The 18406-nt window shown below is 41.1% G+C and overlaps 1 protein-coding gene across 1 annotated transcript; it reads left to right on the forward strand.

The window, feature by feature from the left end:
- The first annotated feature begins 25 nt into the window (after window positions 1-25).
- ITGB1BP2 (integrin beta 1 binding protein (melusin) 2) lies at window positions 26-3634 on the forward strand. Its single transcript, XM_004694478.2, has 11 exons — window positions 26-168; window positions 412-461; window positions 535-591; window positions 665-810; window positions 1514-1608; window positions 1712-1770; window positions 1915-1985; window positions 2102-2201; window positions 2472-2585; window positions 2837-2899; window positions 3243-3634. The coding sequence occupies exons 1-11, from the start codon at window positions 105-107 to the stop codon at window positions 3474-3476; spliced, it is 1053 nt and encodes a 350-aa protein (XP_004694535.1). The 5' UTR covers window positions 26-104; the 3' UTR covers window positions 3477-3634.
- Window positions 3635-18406: the final 14772 nt, after the last annotated feature.

The raw sequence follows: 18406 nt of genomic DNA on the forward strand, positions 1-18406 counted from the left end.
GCTGGCCCTTCCAAGCAGCTAAAAACCTCCAGAGTAAGAGGTGTTCCCCCACTAGTCAGCCAGACTCCTTGAAATACCCTTTCAGTAATTTTACCAATACCTCCATGGCTCTACTCTGCCATAACAAAGGATGTGGGCAGCACTTTGACCCGAATACCAACCTTCCTGGTGAGTAGACTAATCTTGATCTTGCCAAAGGGCTGTAGGTGTTAGGGACCCTATAGTTTTGGGCGTTCTTTTAAAAGGAACATGGAGAGAAATCTGGTGTACCTGTCTTGTGTTTAATTGGTGTGGGTGAGCTTTACTGTTTAATTTTTTACATTGAAAGAAATCAAACCTGTTATAAAGAGGTGAGTGATTCTTGGTATAGATACCTTTTCTTCCTTGATCCTTTCTACCTGTTATCTACAGATTCTTGTTGCCATCACCCTGGGGTCCCCATCTTCCATGATGCACTTAAGGTGAGGAGGGGGTAGCATTTCCCAAGGACATATACCTGCTCAGTGGGCTAAGCTACGCTGGTTCTCTTGTCAGGGTTGGTCCTGCTGCCGGAAGCGAACTGTAGATTTCTCTGAGTTCTTAAACATCAAGGTAAACTCAACTTCCTTGGATTCTGCTCCTAGTAGAAGGATTCCATCCCTAATCCTCTCCTTATCTGTACTAGGGCTGTACAGTGGGACCACATTCTGCTGAGAAGCTTTCTGAGGCCCTTCAACCCGAGGGCCCTGCCACAAGCAGTTCACTTCAGGAGCAAAAACCTCTGACTGTGTTTCCAAAGTCAGCAGAGACCTTGCGCCGGGAGAGGCCCAAGTAAAGAGGAGGCAATCCCTGGGTTTTTCCTACATCCATACAACTTCTAGGCATGATTAATAGGTCACTGGGATTTGGGAACTAAGGACTAGAGGCTTGAGGAGGGCCAGGTGTCAGGGCTTAGTGTGTATTTTGTGCCTTGGGGGAAATTTGTATATGGAAATAGTTTCCTTTTCTCTAAAGTGGCATGGGGTGATAGGATAGATATTTCAAGTCAACAGAATATATAGTCCCTCATGAATACAGTTATTATACAAGGGCGATTATTGAGAATGACTTGATTTTTTTTCCTTCCAGGAAAGAGCTTTCACATAAGTTTTACATTAAGAAAAGGATGTAGTATGGTCAGCTATGAGGTTGAAGAGAACAGTAAGTTAGAATTTTGTGGAAATACAAGAAAGTTGTATTTGGTTCATAGTTAATTATAGGAAAAGGAAAAGATAACAGTTCTTCAGAGAAACGACGTTAGTGTTAGAGCAACTGAATATATGGGCAAGAGAAACCCTGAGGTTTTCCTCAGGGTTCAGGAATTTGGGATGTCCACAGAAATGAAAATTGGCAATGGGATGGCTACCCAACTTCTTCAACACTGCCCCACTTTGACCAGATGGGTTCTTCAACTCCATTACCACTGGTGGGAGTGTTGGAGCCGTCAATCATGGTTAATGGATTATAACTAAATCATCTCACCCATGCCTGCTAGGTCAGAGTTGCCTCCAAAGCTGCTGCCACTACATATATCCCAAGCATTGGAAATGGCATTGGAGCAAAAGGAACTAGACCAGGAATCCGGAGCAGGTAAGTGGATCTTTAGTTGGACAGGCTTTACAGACAAATTTAGTGAAAGTGGCAATTGGGTGGGAGGAGTGGAGGGGTTCCTGACTCTGTTTCCCTTGCACAGGACTTGACAGTAGTCTGATTCAGACTGGTTCCAGTTGCCAGAACCCAGGATGTGATGCTGTGAGTGAGTTTGCAGTGGGAAGCTCAGGCATGTGGCTGAGCGATATACTATACCTAAGGATAAATGGGTATAGGTATGAGGCTATATGGGGCACACTTAGGCATGGCACGATTCTTTATCTCATCTTGATTTATTCTTCATAGGTTTATCAAGGCCCTGAGAGTGATGCTACTCCATGTACCTACCACCCAGGAGCACCTCGATTCCATGAGGGGTGAGAAAGGGGACTGTGTGAATTGAGACAGGTTTCTCCCAATGTTGACTATAAGATGGGAGTAAAGGCTTGTGAGGAGGAGAAGAAGAGTCAGTTGCATCATCTTCCTACCTCAGGATGAAATCTTGGAGCTGTTGTGGCATCCAGACCCTGGATTTTGGGGCATTCCTGGCACAACCAGGATGCAGAGTTGGTAGACATGACTGGGGGAAGCAGGTAAGCCACAACTTTCCTGAACTCTAAAGTAGAATTCAGTTCCAGAATTGATTTCTTCTTCCTATACCTCATAGCCAGGTTCTGTCTTTTCCCTTTAGTATGGACCAAATAAGATTCTGCTCGTTATCCCTCAGTAGCCCAGAGGCTTTGCGATATGAGGTAGTGTTAATCTTTCTGAGACTTCTTTGTCTCTTCTCCACACATCCTATGAGAACTCCCCTTGGGTTAAGATTTCATTCTTACCACCCATATTTCACATTTTCTCTTTAGCTGCCAGCATCTTGTCGTCATGATTGGCACCAGACAGATTCCTTAGTAGTGGTGACGGTGTATGGCCAGATTCCACTTCCTGCATTCAGTTGGGTGAAGGCCAGTCAAACTGAGGTAAGGAATGTCTGATTCTAGATGGGAGGCTAGTGATTTGGGTCATAATACAATATTATAGGCAGAGTTGCTGGATGCAGGTAACGTGTAGGTTCCATAGTTCCCTGAGAAGAATGTACAACTATTATTAGGTCAGGGTTATCTGGTTGACCTGTGGATGTTGGAATCACACCTCTGGCTTGCTTCTCTGTCATAATTACTTGTGCTGATCTTCTGAGATTGTTACTATCCCTGTAATTCTTTTCTCTCAGCTTCATGTCCACATTGTCTTTGATGGTAACCGTGTGTTCCAAGCACAGATGAAGCTCTGGGGGGTAAGTGGAGATTAAGGGGGCCCAGGAGGGGAAGGGAGATGGGGTAAAAAAAAAAGGAGCAATTGGAAATGAACAGAGGGTGTCTTCAGGGATGGAGTTATAGGGGGAAAGTGGACATTTTTCTCTTCATTTGCTTTGATATTCTCTCTTCTCTCCATTTCTCCTTTTCTCTCCTTCCTCCCCTTCCCTTAGTATATTGCTTTATACCTGCCCTATCTTTCCCCCCCCACCTTACACTTTAAAATTTTCTCACTGTCATTCATTACTACCCTACCCTAGCCCAAATCCCTTTGATTTCCTCATTTTCTCTTTCTTCTGTGTTCTGTCTTTCCCTCCTTCTCAGGTCATAAACGTGGAGCAGAGCTCTGTCTCCTTGATGCCATCTCGGGTTGAAATCTCCCTGGTCAAGGCTGACCCAGGGTCCTGGGCCCAGCTGGAGCACCCTGATGCAGTGGCTGAGAAGGCTAGGGCAGGGGTTGGATTAGAGATGGATGAGGAAGAATCTGAGGATTCAGATGATGATCTGAGCTGGACAGAAGAGGAGGAGGAGGGAGAGGAGGAAGCGATGGGGGAATAGTTATATTAGACAGCTAAGTATCTTGATAGGACCTCAGTGGCTCCCTGAAGATGTTAGAGACCAGGATATGTTGGCAGTATGGTATTAATGGGGAGAACAAAAGTGTCCAAATCACACTGTTTTTTTCCCTTAAATAAATCTTATATTCTGCAGTTTCACATAGTGTCGTTCTCTCACCTCACTGTCTAAGATTGTACTCATTTCCTTAACTTCTGTGTGTATTCAACATGTGTGTGAAAACAAGCACAAGCACATTCAACCTGTTCTTCACAGCGATTAAGCATTTCCTCAGTACTTATAAGTCCCCAAATCATAGTGGTTTAGAGAGACCTGTGGAATAAGACTCATTCCTCTCAGGAAAATTAGATTCTGACTGACAATAAAAGCTGTCTACATCAAATGATAACAAACATTGTCAGGTACTTTAACTGAATGCTAAATTATTATAAGTATAGTTTTTAAAAAAGATTTATTTATTTACGCATACAGAATTGGAGTACAGGCCAGACATTGTGGGGGTTGAGAGGATTCACCAGAGACAGAGTGGGAAACAGAACAGAAAGATGTACTGAAGTACACTGCTGAGGGGAGCAGTGGGTGGGACAGGAGAGGTCTGCCATGCTATGTGGGTCTCCTTCCTGGCCAGGGATCAAATTCTTGCTGTAGTCACTGCGATAGCTTCATAGTTCTGTGCTTTCACCGGTTGCACCACCAGGGAGGGCCCCGTGAGTATAGTTTTTAAGAGCTGTAGGAGATCAAGAAAATAGAAAGGTTAATGCTGACTGTAGTAGAAAAGGAAAACTCTGTAGAAGAAATATTTTTTTCATAGCTTTATTAAGTTACAATTCACATATAATATGAATGAAATTACACAATATGTGTTCTTGTGTGGTAGACTTATTTCACTTAGCATTATGTTTTCTTTTTTATTGTTTCTTTTTTTCAGATTTATTTATTTGTGCATACAAAAGCTGGGGTGTAGGCTGGGGTGTGGGTTAGGGGTAGGTAAGGTGGGTGAGAGGATTTACCAGAGACAGAGTGGGGATCAGAATAGGTCGGCTGACTGAAATACACTGCTGAGGGGAGCAGTGGGTGGGACAGGAGACGTCTGCTGTGCTATGTGGGTCAGCTCACTGGCCAGAGATTGAACTCATGCCTCAGTGGCTGCTGATAGCTTCATAGTGCTAAGACTTAACCCACTGTGACACTAGGGAGACCCCCAAATTTACATTTATATAATATTGATATCCAGTTGTCCCAGAACTATCTGTTGAAAAGACTATTTCTCTTTAAATTCTCCTGGCATCTGAGTTGAAAATCAGTTGACCATAGGGGTTGCCCTGGTGGCCTAAGGGTTAAGTCTGAGTGCTATCACCACTGCAGCCTGAGTTCCATTCCCCAACCAGAGAACTAATCCACATTTTGTGCAGCAGACCTCTCCTGTCTTACCTGATTCTACCCTTAGCAGTAGATTTCAGTAAATTTGGCCTGTTATGTACCCTATTCTGTCTTCAATGAATCCTCTCACCTTCACCCTCCCCCTCCACACCTCTCACCTACACCCCAGTTCTTCTATGCAAATAAATAAATTGACCATAAATGTGAGGTTTCACAAATACATTTGAATGGAAATTTGAAGAATGAGAAATTTGGGTGGGTATGGAATCACAGAGAACCAGACTGGGGCAAGAAGGTATTTTATTTTAAATTCTAAAAGTAATACATTGCTAGCATAAAAGAACTCAAAAGTTAAGTGGACTGCATCTAGATTGTGAAGAGACAAATTAAGACATAAGCCTTTCAAGTTTCCCTTAAGTCAGATTTACTTCCTCCACAGAATTGCCAAGAGCTGGGAAGATTCAAATTCCAAGAAATGTCAAACAAGGAAGCTTACAAAACCTCAGATGAGGGCCCTCCCTGGTGGTGCAGCAGGTTAAAGCAAAGCATTATGAAAGCAATCAATAGCCACTGCAGCATGTGTTAGATCCCCAGCCAGGGAGCTGACATACATGGCACAGCAGATCTCTCCTGACTTGCCTGCTGCTCCCCTGGCAGTGTATTTCAGTCAATCTGCCTGTTCTGCTCTCCATTCTCTCTGTTGAATCCTCTCACCCTCCATACCTCTAGCCTGTACTCCAGTTTTTGTATGCATAAATGAATAAATCTTTAAAAAAAAACTAAAAATGATCTCATATCTTTTCATGGCACCATTTTCTCTCAGTTCAGATTTGAGGACTGTAATATAATCTCATTGGGAACTAAGAATATGATGGGGTGGGAGAATGAACATGGGATGACAGACATAGCATGGCTGAGAATTTGGAGACTGAGGCAAGATTGTGAGATGTTATGGAATGCATCCAGGGGTTATGACTTCTACCTCATAGAGTAGTTTGATTAGAAGTAAAGGGAATTCCTGGACATCTAGAAATTCCACATTCTGATATGGTTTCTGTTCTTATTCTATGTATTTGAAGTGAAAATAAAATTTTGCCCTTGAACTGAAACTTTCTAACCTTGGCAGCAATTTCTCATTTCCTTCATTTTTAAAGATTTATTTATTTATGCATACAAGAATTGGGATACAGGCCAGAAGTGTGGGGTGAGAAGATTCAGCAGAGACAGTGGGGAGCAGAACATGCAGATTTACTGAAGTACACTGCTGAAGGGAACAGCAGGCTGGACAGAAGATGTCTGCCACACCAACTGGGTCACCTTCCTGTCTGGAAATCGAGCTTGTGCCACAGTATCTGCAGTGGCTGCATATCTACTTCATAGCGCTGCGCTCTAACTCATTGTGCCACCAGGGAAGCCCCACAAGTTCTCATTTCTTCCTACTGTGCTTCATATCTTACCCCTCATACTCTCCCACAAGCCCTGTTAACCCTGCTCTTTCATTGGATATTTTCATTGACATTTAGACACACTTACATTTCTCTAATCTTTCAAAAACAATCTCCCTAGAGTTCACATCCTTTTCCAGCTACTACTTAACTCCCTTCTCTCCTTTATAACCAAACTTCTTGAAACAAATACCCTTTTTTCTATATTCTTCTTCCTAGTCCCTTCATAAAATACTCTAGTCAGACTTCCAACACCCTTCAGTCTGTGGTGTTAAGGTCATAGTGACAATCAAGTGACATTGGTCACTAAATCCAATGGAATCCTTTAGTCCTTATCTTACTTGAACTCTCAAGTAAAAAATGACACTTATGATGGTTTGTTCTTTGAAATACACTCATATATTACTTCTGTCATTCCTCTTTGGTTGTCTTCTTAAATCTCTGGCCATTCCTTTCGATCTCTTTGTGACTTAGTCCTAGGCATGTTCTCTTCTTACATATAACTCTCTTCTACACACTCCCAATTATACCCATGTCTTCAAATATCACCCACATGCAGGTGATTCATGCATTTTCATCTCTAGGGCATAGCTTTCCTTTGAGTTCCAGATCTGTGTATTATAGTAATAATAGTGAACACTTATTTACCACAGTGTCTGGCATATAGTAAGTACTTTCTAAGTGTTTCCTATTAATCCTTTTTCTGTTCATCATGTTTTCACCTCAATCTATTAGGAAAGTTGAGATGTTTTCGCCCCTTGGAGAACAAGGATATAGTTCCAGTATTTAATTTAATTTAACTTATTTTTTTCATTTTTAAAAAAGATTTATATATGTATACAAGACCTGGGGTACAGGCCAGAGGTGTGGGGGGTGAGAGGATTCACTAGAGACAGAGACAGAGAGAGTGGGGAACAGAACAGGCAGATTGACCAAAATACACTGTTGAGGGGAGCAGCAGTTGAGACAGAAGAGGTCTGCTATGCCATGTGGGTCACCTCCCTGGCCAGGGGTTGAACTCACGCTGAAGTGACTGTGATAGCTTCATAATGCTATGCTTTAACCCCTTGTGCCACCAGGGAGGCCCCCAAAATTGTTTTATGTTTCAGCAAAAAAATAGCATTTTCTTGACAGATGGGCATTACTAGTTTATAAAAGAACATATTTACCATAATACTTCATCAGCTTCTGGATTCAAGATTATATTCATGCGCTGAAGGAGTAGAGAGAGTATCATGCCACTGTGCTAGGCACCTACCTACATTATTTTACTTAATTGCCACACCCGCATTGTTCTCCCTCATTTTTATAGACATATTTTTATAGATGAGGAAAACAAGGCTCAGAGAAGGAGTTAGCTGGCTTGGGATCATACTACTCCTGACTAAAACTGCTCTAGAGCCATTTAAGAACATCCAAAACCCAAGAGGGATCTCAGAAGAGGTACCTGATAATATGCTTCTCTAGCCCAGCAGAGCCCTTTGACAAAGCTGTCTGGGAACAAGTGAAGCCCTCTGATGAATGACATCTCACATTGATATAACACTTTTCCAAACAACTCTTCTGTCTCTGATCACTTCACTGTAATCTCAGTGGGACCTTTAGGTACTTTTACCTCTCATTTCACCCAGATCAGTAATTATTTCCTAGTTATACCAGACACAGTGTTACTGTCTCTGGGACCCTGCCTCTACCATCTTCTGTCTTCTTTTCTGTTCCCAAAGTCACAGAACAGTGCTAGAGGGAGAACCAAGCAGACTAATATAAATCCATGTTGGCCAATTTCAACTTGACCCTTGCAGCTGCTCAACAGCACTTTTAGTTCTCTCATACGTTCCCTGGCACTGTCTCCACAAAGGCTATTCCATACCTTCCTTTTTCTCCTCAAAGTACAAATTTCAAATTCCCCACTTCTATTTCCACAGACTTCCTATTAGATACTTCTCCTATCCAGCTCTACCCTTTAACCATGCTTTATCTTTTTGGGAAAATAACCAATGTTATTGCTATATTTGATGCAAAAGAGGGAACTTGTATGGGCATTAATGATAAGTAGGATTTGGATAGGTGGTGAGAAAGGAGGTGATACTCCAAACAGAGGAAACATCCTCAGTAAAGGCACAGAGGTTGGAATGAATATGATATATTTAGAAAACAGTAGATAGCAAGTAGAGTAATCCCCTAAGAAATAAACCCAGTTGCTGTCTCAAGTGCTACTGCTCCTTTTCCAGTTCTCATTTCAGCCTCATCATTGCTTCCCTCGCCTGCTCTACATACCAGCAGAGTGGAAATTTGACACTACATGGCCCCTCATCCATTCTATCTTGCCTGGACCTCGTTACTATTTATTGAGCTTTGACCCCAACCATCTGTTTTAGTCCTGCTAAAAGAGATCCTAGCTCCTTCCTGAGTTACTCTCCAAGCCAGACACCTTACATTTATTTAGAGATAGGGACTATTTCTCTATGCAACTGAAACTAGTACGATGAATACAGATGTTACATTGTACAGATATTATAGCTTCCCACTAACTACATCAAGGAAACAGGTTAAACTACCCATTGGAGATATTACTAGCAAAGCTCAGAATGTGTGAAACTACTGAAGAACAATCCAATTTCCTCAACAAAAAAACTGTAAGGAAAAAAAGAACATGAATGGGACCCTTTAGTTTAAAAGTTATATAAAATGCATACCTACTAACAATGTGTAGACTCTTTGTATACTAAAAAAAAAACTTGAAAAAAGCCAAAAAAGCTTTTGACATAAAGAATTATCTTCACATTTATGAAACTTGGAAATTTAAGCACTGACTTGGTGTTTGATATTAAGGGATTGTTGCTTATTTATCTTTATATGTGTTAGTGGTATTACAACTATGATTTTTTAAAAAGAGCTCTACGTTTTCAAGATACATACTGAAATATTTAGGTGTGCAATGATACCATGTTGAGACTTGCTCAAAAATAATATGGGAAGGAGGAAATAGATGGAAGGAGTGCCAAATGTTGATACTAGTTGAAGCTGAGTTTTTGGTAACTAGGGAGATTCATTATACAATTCTGTCTACTTTTGTACTTGTTTTACGTTCTTCATTAAAAATTGAAACAATGTTATTTGAATTGTCAAGCATCTGATGAAAGTGTGTATATTAGTCTGAAGGAGTGGAACAGGAGGAGCTGGAATTTGAGAAGAGGAAAGTCTGCAAGGAACAGCCTTTGTGGAGACAGTGCCAGGGAACGTATGAGACAAATAAAAGTGTTGCTGAGCAGCTGCAAGGGTCAAGTTGAAATTGGACAACATGGATTTATATTAGTTGCTTGGTTCTCCTTCTAGCACTGTTCTGTGACTTTGGGAACAGAAAAGGAGAAAGAAGATGGTGGAGGCTGTCAGAGACACTTTGTCCCCAATCATGTATTATTGGAGGGTAAAACAGGCAGGGACTCAAAGTGGGAACAGTGTCCGCAAGCGGAGATTCCTAAAAAAGGGGAAAAAAGGGGAACGGGCATGAGGAAGACATGGGGGATGGGAGCTGGGTGCAAGTCTTCCTGCTCTGCCTTCAGGGGAGGTTTATTTTATACCTTTCAAGCAGGCAGAGGGATGTCATTAGCATATGAAATGAGCTGAGATCACAATCACTTTTTTTCTCTAAGAGTAGTCTGGGGGCCTTTTGACCTTTAGTTGAGATTATAATATTTTTAAAATCAATCTATCAAGGTTAAAACAGGTACATAGATTTATAAAGTTTAAGATTAATATCATTATATTTACCATAGTGAAGATTGACCAAAATAAAGTCCCTTAAACATTATCTATTACTTAACAGTTTTCATTCTCATAGAGACATCGTAGGGGGTAAAGTAAAGTGAGGGCAGGAAGAGGAAATTTCTTGTAAATCAAATTACAGTAAAGTTTTTTGAAAAACTTGTTAGAAAGTTTAAGTGAGTTTTCTTGAAGTCTAGATGGTAGAAAACCTGATTAGTTCTGAATAGGCGACTTGGGTGAATTTCCATATCTAAAGACTAGCTAATAGGAAGTTTGAATGGTTTTTTAGAAACTGAATAGGAGGCTATGTGAGATAGAGTTGAATAGAAGGCTATGTGAAATAGAGTGATAAGATTTGAGTTTTCCTCCTTCTGGCAGTGAGAGAGACTTTGCAGTAACAGCCATTTGTTTTTATTAATCAGCCAGTTGTTTAGTGACTTTTGACTTCAAGAGGAATTTCTCACCCTGGTGCATTACTTGTTTGTCAGGGCCAGGTAGCACCTTCTGAGGCTGAGGCAATCCAATTGTAAACTGAAGGTTGCTCAGAATATTCTGATATTACGATTATACAAAAAAGGGAGTTCATAACATAAGTTAGCGTGGAAAGTCTGATTTTTCAGAGCATTCCCCCTCTTTCTGTACCATGTCTTCCGACAGAGGTTGCATAGCTTGTGTCAGGAGGCAGGGTCCCAGAGACAGTAACACTGTGTCTGGTATAACTAGGAAATAATTACTGATCTGGGTGAAATGAGAGGTAAAAGTACCTAAAGGTCCCACTGAGATTACAGTGAAGTGATCAGAGACAGAAGAGTTGTTTGGAAAAGTGTTATATCAATGTGAGATGTCATTCATCACACACTTGTTCCCAGACAGCTTTGTCAAAGGGCTCTGCTGGGCTAGAGAAGTATATTGTCAGATATCTCTTCTGAGATCCCTCTTGGGCTCTTAGATTTTGGATGTTCTTAAATGGCTCCAGGGCAGTTCTTAGCAATGACTGATGTTAAAAGCAGGTGGAGTTCATCACAGAAATTGGAGCTTCTGCAAAAAGCATGGTGAGAAGAAGACTAATAAAAAAATAAACTATTGAGCCTTTGTTATGAGCCAAGCACAGTGTAAAGACATATGTGTACACAAAAATACATAATCTCTGTTAATTCCTGTCTCTGTGTTATATACATATATTTCAAACAAGAATATATATTCTGATTTAATTCTTACAGCAGTGCTTTAAAAACATCATTTTTTAACAGATGAGGAAACTAAGGTTCAGGGTGATCAGCTATCAAGTGCCAGAGCTGGCATTCAAGTCCATATCTGACTACAAAACCTGTGCTCTTTGGCATTTGACAGTACTTGCCAGCAAATGCCTCCCTCCATTAAATTAATCTTTTATAAGTGACATGTTACACAATTATAGATGTATTCTCTTATTCTTTTTTTTTACATTTTGATTTTCTTTATTATTCAAAAAGCTACATTTTAAAATTTAGCTTACTTACTCTGTGTTTGTGACTTCAATACTTTCATAGTGATTTTCTGTTGCTCAATAAGAAAAGCATACGTAAGCCTCCCTGATGGCCTAGTGGTTAATCTCAGTGCTGTAATCACTGCTGCCTGGATTCTATTCCCAGCCAATGTTAGGGTCCAAGAACTCATGCAAGAATGCAATTCGCAAAGTAGAGTTTGTTGGGCTGGCTAGCCAGGGTCAAGCCATTCCCTGCCTGACACGCAGGATTCAGGCAAGACCCCTACCAAAGGAATGTCAGGGAATATATTAGCCTTGTTGGCTGTTACATACATCAGAGCCCGTGCAAATTCAACTTAGCAAATGGATTCAAAGATTAACAGACGTCACAGCCTGGGTCACAGTTCAACCACCCACGGACAGGTTTCCTGGAATAGATGTCTCATTTCCTGGTGCCTCCAGTCCAATCAGCCTGGGCCACACCATTCCCATTATCCAATCAATTTAAATGTACATTGTCCCTCTTCAACCTATCCTGCATTGGGGGGGGTGCTTGCCTGGGCTATTTTTGCTCAAGCCTGCGTTACTTCCTCCATTCCTTCACCAGGATCTGACCCACATGGTACAGCAGACCTCTCCTGTCTTTCCCGCTGCTCCCCTCAGAGTGTATTTTTGTAAATCTGCCTGTTATGCTCCCCACTCTGTCTCTGGAGACTCCTTTTACTTCTCCCTCCACCTACGCTCCAATTCTATGTAAAAAATAATAATGAATAAATCTTTTTTAATAGATTTATTTATTTATGCTTACAGAATTGGGGTACAGGCCAGAGTTGTGGTGGGTGAGAGGCTTCACCAGAGACAGAGTGGGAGCAGAACAGGCAGATGTACTGAAATACAACTGCGGGGGGAGCAGCGATGGGTCAGGAGAAGTCTGCCACGCCATGTGGGTCAGCTCCCTGACCCGGGATCAAACCTGTGCTGCAGTGACTTTGGAGCACTTCGTAATGTGGTGCTTGAACCCGTTGCGCCACCAGGGAGAGCCCTGAATAAATCTTTTTTAAAAAAGGAAAGCACACTTGACCCCATCCTGGATACATTTAGCCACCATATCCTACAGATATATTTTTTCATATTAGACAGCCTTGTAAGAACTTTGGGTCTCACAGCATGAACTCCTCAAAGTCAGCCCAGGCACACACCACATTTAGATGCTGCTGCTTTCCCAACCTCTTGATATAAAAGTAAACAATTTTGTTACTAGGGGTTTAGGACAGCTTTGTTTTGTCAGAGGCTGTACTGTTGGATAGACTATGACAGTATGCCAAAATGTTGGGCCATACTGAAAGCCTGGAAGAGGAAAAAAAGCTATAGATGCATTCTTCTCCAAAAAAGAATTCTACATTGAATTGAAAGCTTTCGGTGAGTAATAAGCTGAACAGTGTAGAAGAGGTGCCTGGAAGCAGTGACACCAGTTGAGCATAGTTGCAATGCTCCTATAAAGAAAGATGAAAACTCAGACAAAATGGGTAGAGCAGTAAGAATGGAGGAGAGAGTAGTGGATTTAAGAGATATGACTTCATCAGTACTGATATAACAAAGTATCTGCTATAACAAAGTATCATAGAGTGACTTATAAATAACAGAAATTTGTTTCTCACAATTCTGGGAGTTGAAAGTCCAAGATCAGAACATGGTTGAGTTCTGGTGAGCACCCTCTTTTGTACCTCTACCAGATGGGAAGCAGCAAGGAAGCAAGCTCTCTCATCACTCTTATAAGGGCAATAATCCCATTCATGATATCCTCATCTAATTCTTATTAACCCCCAAAGGCTCCACCTCCTAATATACCAAATTGGGGGAGAAGATTTCATCATATGAATGGGGGGTGTTGTGCCAATCATTCAGTGTAACAAGGTAATTCTAGAGGCAGGAATGAAATTAATGTAACTGCTAGTCTTTTGTGTTCATTGACTTTATGTAGCTCACTCCTTCTTTAGTGCCTCTGTAATCTCTGATACCCCTGAATAAAAAAACAGATAAAATTAGATTACCATAATTTTTGCAACTGTAGATAAACATAAGTAGTAATCAACAGTTTCCAAAATTATGAAGAGAGATATCAGACATTGTGTCCATCCTACAATCTTGCCAAAAAGATGAAATTTGAGTTTCATGTAGTCTTTGGATCAAGCTCTGAATTTGCAGGACTTATAGAAAGAGAAACTGTACAACTGTACAACGCCTATGCTATTAGCAAAATCCAGAATGAGCAAACTACTAGAGTTCTTCTACACACACCCATGCAAAAATAATTTCTCTTTGCTTTGTCCTATAAATGAGCACCTACTGTCCAAGTTACTGTCACGTTTTCCTGTCTCATATTCCATAACCCTTATCAATATAGCATGACAGTAAAGAGGGAAAATCATAATATCAGGCTGCCTAGGTTCAAATCATGTCTTCCACATATCCAGTATATGAGCTTAAACTACTTAAGTGCTATGTGCCTTAGTTTTCACAACTGTAAAATGGAATTAATAACAGTGCCTATATATCATAGGGTGATTAACAGTATAAGTTAACATATCTAAAGAGCTTAGCACAGTGCTCTTTGTGTTAGCACAGTGCTGGTACAGGGAAGCAGTATAAGAATGTTAATATTGACCCTCCCTGGTGGAGCAATGGGTTAAAGTGCAGCACTGTGAAGCTGTCTGCAGCCACTGTAGCACAAGTTCAGTCCCTGGCCAGGGAGGTGGTCCACATAATGTGGCAGATCTTTCATGACTTGCTGCTCTTCACCTCAGCAGTGCGTTTCAGTCAGTCTGCCTGTTCTTTTCCCCACTCTTTCTCTGGTGAATCTTCTCACCGCCCTGCACCTCTGGCCTATATCCCAGGCTTTGTATGCATAAATAAATACATCTTTTAAAAATGAATGTTAATGTTATTACATTATTTGTTTACTTAAACATTGCTTTTCATTCACTGACTGTCTTTCCATATTATTCTCAGCACCTAAAACATGCTAGCACATATATAACGTGCACAGTAAAAATTTGTTGAGTAAAGAGTAAATCAGGATGCAAATATAGACAGGGAGAGAGACATTTAAAACATATTTTTAAAGATTATTTATGCATACAGAACTGGGGTACAGGCCAGAAGTGCAGGGATAGTGAGAGGACTCACCAGAGACAGAGTGGGGGACAGAACAGGCGGAGTGACAAAGTACACTGCTGAGGGAAGCAGCGGGTGAGACAGGAGAGGTCTGCAGCACCATGTGCATCACCACTGGGGCCAGGGATGGAGCATGCCCCGAAGCGGCTGCGGCCAACTTGCAGTGCTTCATCCTAATCCGTTGCACCACCAAGGAGGGTCCTGTAAAATATTTTAAAAAGGACTTGGTGATTTTTTTTTTCTAATACAGGAAGGAAGGGTATGAGATGACTACTCCAAGGCATCAATTTTAAATAACATGTAGAAAGATAGTGCTTTTTACAGAAGAAAACCAGGAACTGGTACTAATATTATTTGAATATTCTGATAATGAATTTTACTTTAGGTAAGGGTTTAAAATGTGACAAGACATGAGTAGAAATGCTAGCAGGCAGTTTAACTGTAATGTAGAATTGGTGCTCGTGAGAAAGGTCAGCAATGAGGATTTGAGTATCATTTGCATCAATATGACATTCAAATATTCAACTTTCTGGTATGAGCTTCCAACATCTTCAAAGAACAGAAAATTTGAAGAGATGAATAAAATAAAAAATAAGGGCCCTCTGTGGTAGCACAGCACTATGAGGCAATCCACAGCCACTGCAGAGTCAGTTTGATCCCCAGCCAGGGAGGTGACCCACATGGCATGGCAGACCTCTCCTGACCTGCCTGCTGCTGCCCTCAGCAGTATGTTTCTGTTCTGATCCCCACTCTATCTCTGATGAAGCCTCTCACTCCCCACACCTCTAGCCTATGCCCCAGTTCTTGTATGCATGAATAAATATTTTTTAAAAATAAAAAATTTGAGCACTTATGGCCCTCCCTGGTGGCACAAAGGGTCAGGACGCAGCACTACAAGCTAGCCATAGCCGCTTCAGTGTGAGTTTGATCCCCACCCCAGAAGTGAGCCACATGGCATGGCACACCTCTCCTAACCTGCCTGCTGCACCCCTCAGCAGTGTACTTTGTAGATCTGCCTGTCCTGCTCCCCACTCTGTCTCTAGTGAATCCTCTCACCATCCCTGTACCTCTGGCCTGTATCCCAGTTCTGTATGCATAAATAAATAAATAAAAATTATTTGAGCAGTTAAATTTATTCTTCAGAAAAAGTCATTTGAGGGCTCTCCCTGGTGGCACAGTGGGTTAAACCACTGCATTATGAAGCTCTGCAAAACCACTGCAGCACAACAAGTTCCATCCCCCGCCAGGGAGCTGATTCACATGGCACAGCAGACCTCTCTTGTCTCACCCGCTGCTCCCTTCAGCAGTGTACTTTGTCAGTCTGCCTATTCTGCTCCCCACTCTGTCTCTGGTGAATCCTCTCACCCACCACACCTCTGGCCTGTACCCCAGTGCTGTAAGCATAAATAAGTAAATCTTAAAAAAGAGTCACTTTGAGCAACTTTGGTGTATGTCCCTCTAAACATTTTCTATATGTTTGCAAATATATATTGGCAGATAACGTAGAGGCATAGTAAAAATGCCTGAGTGAAGATGTTTGTTTTTCTTTGTGCCCAATTGAGAATCATTCTATAATAGTTTTCTGCAATGTACTTAATCATTAGGCATATCTCTTTTTGTCTTTGAGTATATTTTCATATCAGTATGAACAGATCTTTTCATTTTTGTGTTGTATAACACTAATGTATTGGAACTTTTTTTTTTTACATTTACAAACTAGGGTATAGACTATAGGTGCTGGGGGCTGAGAGGATTCATCAGAGACAGTGGGGAGGAAAACAGGCAGGTTTACTGAAATCCACTGCTAAGGGGAACAGCGGGTGAGACAGGAGTGGTCTCTGCACCAGATATAGATTAGCTCCCTGGCCAAGGATCCAACTCTGGCTATGACAGGGATAGCACTGAGACTTTATTTCTAGACCACCAGGATCCTCCCCTAGAACTTTTTGTCTTTTTTTTTTTAAGATTTATTTATTTATGCTTACAGAACTTGGGTACATGCCAGAGATGCTGGGGAGGTGTGAGGATCCACCAGAGACAGTGGGGAGCAGAACAGGCAGATCTATTGAAATACACTGCTGAGGGGCGCAGCGGGTGGGACAGGAGAGGTCGTCTGTGCCATATGGGTAACTCCCTGGCCGGGGATCAAACTCTCCCTGAAGTGGTTGCTGCTAGCTTCAAAGTGCTGCGTTTTAACCTGCTGTGCCACCAGGGAGGGCCCACAATATTTTTAACTTTGACAATCTGCCCAGTTAAAAAAACAATAAAAACTAGTAAATAGTGGCTTTTTGACTAAAACTACATGTACCTGATAAAAAAAAATTAGTAATATAAAAGGATATTCAATGAAGATTATCTATTACTCTTATTTCGTTGTCCTACTGGCTCCCTTTCCAGTTTTTATCAGCTCCTGTATATCTTCCAGATATAATTTATGCAAATCATATATGCAAGTATAAATGACACATACATGAATAGGCACATGTGTATGGATGTCTCTATCTGGTCTGTCTTATTCATGAAAATGAGTTTAATTTCCTTTTCTTTTTTTTCATTTAAAAATATATCTCCACATCTCTAGCAAACTGGAAGCTCTCCAAACTCCTGTGACCTGAATTTCTATACAGGTTTTATATATATAGGTACAATTAATTAAATCATGGGTCATGGATGGTTGAACCAATTTTTTTTTAAAGGTTTATTTATTTGTGCATACAGAACTGGGGTACAGGCCAGAGGCTCAGGGGTGGTGAGAAGCTTCACCAGAGACAGAGCGGGGAGGAGAACAGGCAGATTGACGAAGTACACTGCTGAGGGGAGCAGCGGGCGGGCCAGGAGAGGTCTGCCACGCCATGTGGTCACCTCCGGGGCAGGCGGGAATCGAACTTATGCGGAAGCGGCTTTAGATTCTCAGTGCTGTGCTTTAACCCGCTGCGCCACCAGGGAGGGCCGGTTGAACCAATTTTTATCCCTTCCCTTCATAGGATGGGGCTAGAAGTACCAATTCTCTATTACATGGTTGTGTCTCATCCTAAGGCTATCCAAGAGTCACTAGCCACTTCTCATTAGGTTTAAGTATTCTGTTTAAACATCAATCTTGTGTCTTGTTATACTATCCATTATTGAAAGTGAAGTATTGAGTATTAAAGACTCCAGTGATTATTGTAGAACTGTTTGTTTTTTTCTCCCTTCAATTCTGTACATTTTTGCTTTATATATTTTAGGACTCTTGTTAAGTAAATTTATGTTTGGAGTTGTTATATTGTTTTGTTATAGCAAACCATATGTCAATATGTAATGTCATTTTTCATTAATTTGTCAGTTGTTTACATAGATACACACACATTTGGGGGTATTTTTACACTTCCATATGTACACATGCTTTACTCACACTACCAATACTTCCATGCCAATTACCTATCCTCTTCTTCCTCTGTCACCTCCACTTCCTCTCCTATTCCTTCTGGTTAGCAGTATATTTTTCACAGAGACTAAGGATCATTTTTGCTTTGCCAGTGTATGGTCTTTGGCTACTTTTGCTCCACAAATAAGTGAAATCCTACTGTATTTCACTTAGCATAGTCATACAGCGATCCCACCATTTCGTGCTAAAAGAGGACTATTTCATCCTTTTGGATAGTTGAGTATCTTTGCATTGAATATATATTCCATATTCTTTATTT

The sequence above is a fragment of the Condylura cristata genome, unplaced genomic scaffold (assembly GCF_000260355.1).
Source record: "Condylura cristata isolate star-nosed mole 26May11 unplaced genomic scaffold, ConCri1.0 scaffold00043, whole genome shotgun sequence".
NCBI lineage: Eukaryota > Metazoa > Chordata > Mammalia > Eulipotyphla > Talpidae > Condylura > Condylura cristata.

Bases quoted from the DNA above. Each gene is read 5' to 3' on its own strand.
- ITGB1BP2 (XM_004694478.2), top strand. From the start codon at position 105: ATGGCTCTACTCTGCCATAACAAAGGATGTGGGCAGCACTTTGACCCG. The intron at 169-411 runs GTGAGTAGACTA...TGTTATCTACAG, and splicing joins CCCGAATACCAACCTTCCTG to ATTCTTGTTGCCATCACCCT. The intron at 1,771-1,914 runs GTGAGTGAGTTT...TATTCTTCATAG, and splicing joins AGAACCCAGGATGTGATGCT to GTTTATCAAGGCCCTGAGAG.